At 42.1% G+C, this 9611-nt stretch overlaps 1 protein-coding gene across 1 annotated transcript; it reads left to right on the forward strand.

Moving 5' to 3' along the window:
- Window positions 1-253: 253 nt before the first annotated feature.
- On the forward strand, window positions 254-6189 carry ptger4c (prostaglandin E receptor 4 (subtype EP4) c). The gene is made up of 2 exons (XM_079877804.1): window positions 254-1211; window positions 5556-6189. The coding sequence occupies exons 1-2, from the start codon at window positions 339-341 to the stop codon at window positions 6147-6149; spliced, it is 1467 nt and encodes a 488-aa protein (XP_079733930.1). The 5' UTR covers window positions 254-338; the 3' UTR covers window positions 6150-6189.
- Window positions 6190-9611: the final 3422 nt, after the last annotated feature.

A 9611-nucleotide genomic window follows, 5' to 3' on the forward strand; every position in this document is an offset into this window, starting at 1 on the left:
TTTAGAAACCACAAGCAACAGAAAAAGATATTGCTCCGCAAAGTAATGCAGTTAACATGCAAAACATCTGACACTATTCTTGCAATTCCTAACTGAATTGAGCTCGTTACAAGCTACACACCTGCGTTTACAATCAGCTATATCTGGCTGCATTGGATTGCATGTGACGCCACTCTCTATTGCTGACATCACATGGAGGGAAAGAGGAGCTGTGGGTTTCTATAAAAGCAGTGACACGTAAGGCACAGAGAGATACGAGTAAACTTAAGAGGTAAAGAGGTCTGTTCGTTATTTATTTGGTGAACTCTCGGGATGTGCAGTGGCTGCACACTGTACTTATGGAAAGTGTAGACTTTGAGTTTGTTGAGCCACTTGCACCTGTCAACATATCAGACATGAATGATTCACTGTTGAACCTGGCTTTGAATGTGTCAGAAGTTCTCGCGGCTTTCGCCAACAGCTCGTCTCCTGGTTTGCGCCTGGACTATCGCTCTCTCATCACTTCGGCCACTATGTTTGGCTTCGGAGTCCTCGGAAACCTCGTGGCGATCGTGGTGCTTTGCATCTCCAAGAAGGAACAGAAGGAGACCACCTTCTACACTCTGGTGTGCGGGATGGCCATCACGGACCTGCTGGGCACCTGTTTCACCAGTCCAGTGGTCATCGCCACATACATCGCGGGCAGGTGGCCGGGCGGAACGCTCCTGTGCCATTTCTTCTCCTTTTCCATGCTGTTCTTCGGCTCGGCTGGGATGTCTATTCTGTGCGCCATGTCAGTGGAGAGATATCTGGCCATAAACCACGCGTACTTCTACTCTCAGCATGTGGATCGGGCCATGGCTCGGTTCGCGCTGATGGCGACGTATCTGGCTAATATCGTGTTGTGCATCATGCCCAGTTTTGGTTTCGGAAAACACATGAGACACTTTCCCGGAACTTGGTGCTTCTTGGACTGGCGCGCCATGGACCCCGTCGGTGCCTCGTACACGTTTCTGTACGGAGGTTTCATGCTGCTGTTGATCGCCATCACCGTCCTGTGTAATTTCGCTGTGTGTCGTTCACTGGTCGGGATGAGTAAGATGAGTCGCATGGCGAGGGCAGATGTATCTGGCCAGCGCAGGTTCAAATTAACATCTGCGGCGGAGATCCAGATGTTCTGGCTGTTAATTTTAATGACCATCGTGTTCCTAATATGCTCCATCCCTTTAGTGGTGAGTTATTCAGTACTACTATATTATTTGTTCTTGTGTATTTCATATTATTTATGAATAAGCGCTATACCAGTGGAGCTTGTGTCTAATCCTGCCAATCATAACGCCAATCATAATCACACATAAGTGGCTCAGGCTACCTCACAACCATGACAAATCTTTCAGCATCCGTTCCAACCACAACCTCAGTCACACTTTTCTAGAAATTAACTACTGACTTAATTTGTCATCATTAGCTTATTATGGCTATTTATAGCTCAAGTGGAGTCTCAGACTCCAAGCAAGCCAAATTCAGACTTGATTTGATTATACGAGGATTAAATGAGTAGGTGAACTTGTGTTATTTGTCGCCTCTTGAAAGTGGGGGAATGACGTGAGCTATTAAATCGCTAACTTATTTTAAAAAAAAACATAATAAAAATGCAACTCTTAAAAAAAATGAATCAGGTTTAAATTAAAAATGTGTAGGTAAAAAAAAAAAAAAAACTCTTAAAAAAAAATGAACTTTAAAAATCTGTGAAGCAATTTTGTTTTAAAATATCATTGAAAAACATTTTGTTGTCATGTGACAAGGAAATTATTCAGACTCATTCATTATTGAATTAATTTCTCACCCTCATGTAATTCCAAAGACTTTCATTCATCTTTGGAACACAAATCAAGATCTTTTTGATGAAATCTGAGATTCCTGTCCCTCCATAGACAGCTTCGCAACTACACTTTGACACTTCAAAAAGTTCATAAAGAGATCGTAAAACTAATCCATATGAATTGAGCGGTTTCGTCCAAATTTTCTGAATAGACTTGATCGCTTTAGATGATGAACAGATTTATTTTAGGCTTTTATTCACGTATAAACATAATGATCAGCGAATATAAACAGAAGCTCAACCTGCTTGATGCGCGAGAACAAACCTCATTGGTTCTTGCGGAAGCTTGTGCTGCGTAACACACGATAATGAACTTCTTTGGGTCTTGCAGAATCTCAAACGTGCTGCGTAACACGAACCTCGTTAGTTCTTGCGGAAGCTCAAACGTGCTGTGTAACTCATGAGAATGAACCTCATTGGTTCTCGTACATCAAGCGAACATGCTTGAGCTTCAGTTTATCATAACTGATGTGTGCATTGATGAATGTTTATATGTGAATAAAAGCCTAAATTCACTCTCTGTATCATATAAAATGATTGTGTCTCTTCAGAAAATTTCGACTAAACCGTTCGATTCATATGGATCAGTTTTACGATCTCATGAACTTTTTGAAGCGTCAAAGTGTCAGTTACATAGCTGTCAGGGACAGAAAGCTCTCAGATTTCATTGAAATATCTTCATTTGTGTTCGAAGATGAACGAAAGTCTTACAGGTTTGGAACGACATGAGGGTGAGTAATTAATGACAGAATTTTCATTTTTGGGTGAACTAACCCTTTAAGACAGGTTTTAATGAGGTCAAATGGAATAACCTTAAGAAAAAGTCTTGGTTACTAACGTAACCTCGGTTCCCTGAGATGAGGGAACGAGTGTTGCGTAAGGCTAGCTTACGCTATGGGAAAACTCCTTTTCTCGAGAATATTGAAGCAAAATCTTTAAAACGCAGTGCAGATGCACAGCAGACACAGATAAGTGTCAACGCGGTCATTGGCTGTGCTGCGGCAACTGCACGAACCTATGGCGAGGCAGCTCAGACGCGTGAACCAATCAGGGCACTTCCCTCCCTGACACATCAGAGCCCGCCAAAATGGGTGCGGCTTTTGCCTATAAATAATGCATTTCTAGCCTAGGAACCCAGGTTTAATCGACTGAAGCGATCCCCAGATAACAACACAGTAGCACGGCGGGTTATGCAATACTCGTTCCCTCATCTCAGGGAACCGAGGTTACGTTAGTAACCGAGACATTCCCTTTCGAGAGGTCTCTCGTATTGCGTAAGGCTAGCTTATGCTATGGGAACCCCCTTCAAAACGCCATGCATGCTTAACTTCACTCCATACTATAGCCCAAAGCAGACGCTTGAGACTCATAGAAGAGTAAAGTATAAATCCTAATATAAGCCAGTCCTTTGACGAGCTTCATATAGGGAATGTATATATATGAACCTTAGTTCAGTTGGCCATAACCAGACATGTGTCTTGCCCTATGGCTTAGGGGAGATGTGTTTTACACTTTATACAGAAAGAACCCTTGCTTGCAAAGCGGGCACTTCCAAGTTATAAAATCTCATAAATGTGGACTGCGAGGCCCAGCCGGCTGCCTCACATATATCTTCAATATGTATTCCACTTGACCAAGTCCACGATGAGGCCATACCTCTTGTGGAATGAGCTCTGACGCCTAAGGGGCAATGAAGGCCCTTAGACTCATAAGCCAGCGCGATAGCGTCCACTATCCAGCGCGATAATCTCTGCTTTGTGACGGCGAGCCCTTTAGTGCGGCCGCCAAAGCATACAAAGAGCTGTTCCGACTGTCTAAATGAGGCAGAGCCCTGACAGGGCAGAGTAAATTTGCGTCTCTTTCGTCGTCTGGCGAGGAAAGAGCTGCCAGCGAAATAACCTGTGCTCTGAACGGAGTAGAAAGCACTTTAGGAACATAACCGTGCCTTGGCTTAAGGATGACTCTGGAGTCGTTTGGCCCAAACTCAAGGCAGGAAGAGCTTATTGATAGCGCTTGTAAATCGCCCACACGCTTAACTGAAGCCAGTGCTATTAAAAAAGCAGTTTTGAGCGAAAGCGGCTTCAGGTCCGTAGACTGAAGTGGCTCGAATGGGGGACCCTTCATGGCTTCCAGGACCGTGGAAAGGTCCCAGATAGGCACAGAGGGGGGTCGAGGAGGGTTTAATCTCCTTGCACCTTTAAGGAAGCGCACGATGAGGTCGTTTCTTAGTGGTTTATCGGCCACAAGAGCGTGAGATGCTGTTATGGCCACCACATACACTTTGAGCGTGAAGGGGGTGCGACCCGCGTCCAAGAGCTCTTGCAAGAAGGCAAGCATACTTGGTACTTCGCATGAGTAGGGGTCCAGGCTCTGTGCTGCGCACCAGCCAGAAATCACTACCCATTTCTGAGCGTAGAGGCACCTAGTTGAAGGTGCTCTTGCTTCAGTGATGTTTTTCAGTACCCTATCCAGGAGACACCCGGGTACCCGTTGAGGGGCCATATATGAAGGGCCCACAAGTCGGGACGGGGGTGCCAAATCATCCCGTTTGCCTGCGTGAGGAGATCTCTCCTCAACGTTATCGGCCATGGGGCTGTTTCCAGCAGTTGCGCCAACTCGGAGAACCATAACTGGGTCTTCCAGAGGGGGGCTACTAGTAGCACGGCACACTTACACTCCCTGATCCATTCGATGACCTGTGGTAGCATCGTGACCGGAGGAAATGCATACAGTGGGTGGCTCGGCCAGTCGTGGGCAAGCGCGTCCCTGCTCTTTGTAAAAAATATTTGGCAACGAGCGTTGTCTTCTGAGGCGAAGAGGTCGACCTCTGCCTCGCCGAAGATGCTCCATATCAGCTGAACCGTCTGTGGGTGAAGAGACCATTCCCCTGGGAGAACTTTGTCTCTGGAAATTTCTCTTTTAGATGAAAAGTGTGACGCAACGGAGAACATACTTGCATATAAAAGGATATGGCATGCCGGATGGCACAGCAGAACAGCGGGCTGAAGGCGGCGACAGGAAGCCGGCGTCCTCAGAACTGCGATGCAGCTGCTTGTTCCGCTGAAGGCTTTTCGACAGCGGCGAAGACTTCTATTCCGGAGATCAGCGTAGGTGAGTTCGCTGAAAGAGATAAAATCTGGGTTCCTAGGCTAGAAATGGGTTATTTATAGGCAAAAGCCGCACCCGTTTTGGCGGGCTCTGACGTGTCAGGGCGGAAAGTGCCCTGATTGGTTTACGCGTCTGAGCCGCCTCGCCATAGGTTCATGCAGTTGCCGCAGCACAGCCAATGACCGCGTTGACACTTATCTGTGTCTGCTGTGCATCTGCACTGCGTTTTAAAGATGTTGCTTCAATATTCTTGAGAAAAGGAGTTTTCCCATAGCATAAGCTAGCCTTACGCAATACGAGAGACCTCTCGAAAAGGATTTAGATATTCATGAATAAAAAAATCATGATGATTGTAAAAAGATTTTTTTTTAAATAGATATACATTTTATATGTATCATAAGTAATGATTAAGTTGTGTACAATAATGTGTATTCATGGTGCAACAAGGAAAATATTTTCGCACTTTTCACTTGTAGGATAGGCCATACTTGTATAATGTGTAAAATGGACACAATCGCCATTACTTTCAAAGAGTTTGTGATCTTTTCTCATTTTAATGGGATTGAATTTTTGTTCAATTTAACAGGTGCGCATTTTCGTCAACCAGCTGTACGATCCTGCTCACATATCATCAGGCAGAAGTCCAGACTATCGCAGTGATCTCCTGGCCATTAGATTCGCCTCCTTCAACCCTATCCTGGATCCATGGGTGTATATTCTGTGCAGGAAAAACTTATTAACCAAAGGTTGCACGCGACTCAAGCGTATTATCAGACTGAGGAAAGGGGATCATAGTCATGTTTCGGGTTGGATGGATGGTCAGCACTCCCCTCCGTCATTTGCGCAAAGCAATTGCACAAGTTACGCATCATTGCGCACAGCCATCTGTAGAAACGACGTGTGTAAACAGACCTGCACGAACACTAAATCTTATGTGGACTTAACCCTTCGCCAGGCATGGGACTTTGATACAGCCCTGGCTGACTTTCATCCTTTCAGCGTCGAGCAGAACGGTGTCATGGGTTTTGATGAAGACGAAGGAGCATCAAGCCCCAAACTCCTCACCAAGACTGTTGTGGCCCCACCAGCCGCTGAAAATTTAGAAAATAAAGCTGAAATAGTGTCCTGCACTTTCAGTACACCAAGTTCATGTGTATCGGGAAAGTGCATGAGACAATGACCTAGATGCAAATCTAGATTCAATTTGTAAAGCACTGTGAGACTTTTTCTCTTTTTTGTGTCATTTTACATTCACAAATAATTCTGTGAATTTGCTTATTTTGATTCTGAATGATCCTGATTTTAGGATTAAACCATAACACTTGTATATCTATTATAGATGACATGGATGTTAGATGACATGGATGTGTTTAATATGTGGTTATGGATATGCTGCTTCCTTCTACTGTGCTGTGCCACGTTGCATGCTGGGTTGTACTTGACTGTGACTTGTCAAACTGTGAATAATTTATTAAAGGTGCAATTTATTTTCATCACATGTAAGAGTACAACTGACCAACAAAGTCCAACAATTCAACAATCCTTAAAAGAAATGCTTCTATTGTAAAAAGCTTTCAGATAAAATTATACAAAGAATTTCATTCACAGATGATCTCAATGATACTTGAATTTTGGTGCTTAATAAATATTTTGTAACATCCAAATACTCTGATCCATCTGAATTCATGACTTAAATACAGCATTGATATTTTTGAAATGACTCATTTTAAATAATGTTGTATTTCCATAAAATGTTATAACAGAATATAATACTTGTTGTTTTAATGTTGTTTTTTTAAAAAAAAGAGGGTGTGATAATACAAGTGTACCTTTGAAGGGCTGTCAAAGAGAAATATACAGTTTGCAGCCAGATGGTGTAGTTACAGCATCCACCAGCAGGGGCGAACTAGCCCATGATGATTACACTGGTCTACAGCCAAAATGCTTCTTAAATAAATGTAGTCAAACTTTACTAATGCTGGGTCAATGAGAATGAAACCGATGCCTGAAATTATTGATTGAGTCTAGTTTTCAAGATATGCTATTGGGTAAGCATGGCCTTGGGAATGCCGGAGGATAAATGAGATCTCAATTTAAACCAGAAATCATTAAACTACATCTTTGACTGTATCTATGAGTAAATCTACGACTAGGTTAGGACAATAGGCCTACTTGCTTTTTAGGCAAAACAATGCATGAACTGAGGTTTGCACCCCTGTAATAGTGTCAAGCTCTCTCATTTGTCAGTGTTTGATTTTGCAAAGGGACACATTTCTGTTTAGCCAAAGTGAGCAGAGAGTCCTCGTACCTGTTTGAACAAAGCAGATAACTTCAAATGGAGCAAATGGAGCCCATCAATGCTTGCTGGAGAGTGACAACAGATGCTCCATTTAATGAATACAAGAGACAAGCCAATCAGTTTTAATTGTCATATTTGAATTCAGCACATCAAAATACATAATAAATAGCACATTTAATCTCTGAAGTAAATTACTTCTTAAAAGTTGTAGACCAGTGTAACCAGCCAAACCTTGACTTGTTCTCTGCATACTAATCTGGGAAAGGAGACAGTATCAAAAATGTAAACACTTCACTTGTCACCTTTTAAATTTGGGCTGCTTTGCAACGAGGTTGTGCTAACACATTTATAATAACATTTGACATTTTTGTCTGTGCCACTGTGCATTAATTGCATGTAATAGTGTGGCGTGTGAAATTACCGTGATGCCAGAGTCTCATCTACCGCAACGTTTTTGGAGGACAGTACCTCACATATTACACTGATGCTAGTCCTTCATTAACACACAAATGGAGGCCTTGGACTCAACATGTTTATTGTTTTCAGTGCTGCTGTGTGAGCAAACACATATCTTATGATCTGCCAGGATGTGAAAGACTTATTGAATGAGGCATGATGAATACTCACTGCAGAATGTCACAGCAGTCAATGGGGTAAATTTTCTATTGTGTTGTTGTCTGATAATATGAAGAGCATTGCAGTCAAACTAACAGAAAAATTTAAATAAAAATGTATTAAAATAAAAAGTTATTACAGTAATACTGATAGTTTATCAGGTAAATATGAATTGTCCACTGTGAATATTTTACTTACAAGAATAGGCATAGATGCAGACTGTATGCTACTGAAGATTGCCACCATAATGACACAAAACAACCTGCATTATCAAAACAGACATGTTTGAGAGTTGCCGTCACTGAATTATAAATGTGAGACTAAAATGCCTGGCAGATGAAAACATAGTATGTGCATAGAATCTGATCTTGTTTATATCTACCATTAAAAGCCTGTAGTGCGTGTTTGAACCGACATAACTCTGTTGAACAATTGAGCTTGGTCGTAGCTTATATTGACCAGCAGATGTCAATACCGCACAGCTTTTAAACCGCACGTTGACCAAACTAAGTTGATACAATTTTAATTGTCTGCTGAACTGACAGACAGACAGACAGACAGACAACGTAAGTTACTTACCTAAAGCTATTTATTGGCGCCTGCCACGATTTTTTAACAATATCCTGGCCACCATTTCCAAACAACGAAAGCTAATGGGCACCTTTCAAATTACAACAAATATCATCATAAAGAAGTCGTGCACCTTAATTCCGAGTCTGAGACCATTTGTGTGACAACAAAATATGAGCCTAATCCTGATTATCTTCATTCCACTGAACAGCGACCGGATCCTTGAGTCATTTAACCCGAGTCGATTCGTAAATTAATCATTCAGACAGGTTTTGTGAATGCCGAGATTTGCTGAGATTTTCAGTGGATGGCATGCTGATTTACAGTTCACACAGTTATAATATGGCATTAGAATATTTGAAATATTATGAACCACTTTAATGATGGTGTCATTGTGGACCATCAGTGGATTCATTTTCATATGGCGCACTTACAATTTCTCAATTTTGTGTCCCACGGAAGAAAGTCATAGGCCTACAGGTTTAGAACGACATGAAGGTGACTGAATGATGACAGAACTTTCATATTTTTTGGACGAACTATTCTTTTAATACAATGTAAGCTTGCCATTTGCTGATTTGTGCTTATGTGAATAATGACAATAATATTAGTTTGTTTCTCACACAAGAATCGGAATTTTATGTAGGCCTACATTTTTGAATTATGGCAGTATAGTTTATGACCCTCTTTTAGCTATACATGCTTATGTCAACATAAGCAGCTGAGACAGCAAAATATCTACAGTGCTCCAATTAAACAAGAACTATGGTTTTATAACGATTTAAAGGTAAAAAATAAATGCTTTATTCATTTTTTGCACAATCTGATCTTTCAACTACAGACCGTTGAAGAGTACTAATATATTGTGATCACAATGTTGCAAGCATCTGGTCCTAGTAGTGCAGTTATACCTTAAAAATGCAGAAGAGGCTCCAATCTCCAGTTAATTAAGTTCACCCATGGTGTGAGAGGTGCAGACTCACTGCACAGAGGCCCCTGAGCCACAGCCAGGCCGGTCTGTGAGGGCTGCGCTCATTAGCAGCCCGACAACAGATGGAAACGTTCTTTGCACTTTAGCAGATGAGAGGTTCACCTAGGGCCTAATGGTGCTGTAATGTACATACATGTCTCCAAGCAGTCTACCTGACTACCTGATGA

The sequence above is a fragment of the Squalius cephalus genome (genome assembly GCF_949319135.1).
Source record: "Squalius cephalus genome assembly, chromosome: 7".
Taxonomy (NCBI): domain Eukaryota; kingdom Metazoa; phylum Chordata; class Actinopteri; order Cypriniformes; family Leuciscidae; genus Squalius; species Squalius cephalus.

What these genes read in the sequence shown, in the direction of transcription:
- ptger4c (XM_079877804.1), top strand. Translation starts at nt 339, where the DNA reads ATGGAAAGTGTAGACTTTGAGTTTGTTGAGCCACTTGCACCTGTCAAC. An exon ending in TATGCTCCATCCCTTTAGTG is followed by an intron (nt 1,212 to 5,555) that starts GTGAGTTATTCA and finishes TCAATTTAACAG; the next exon opens with GTGCGCATTTTCGTCAACCA.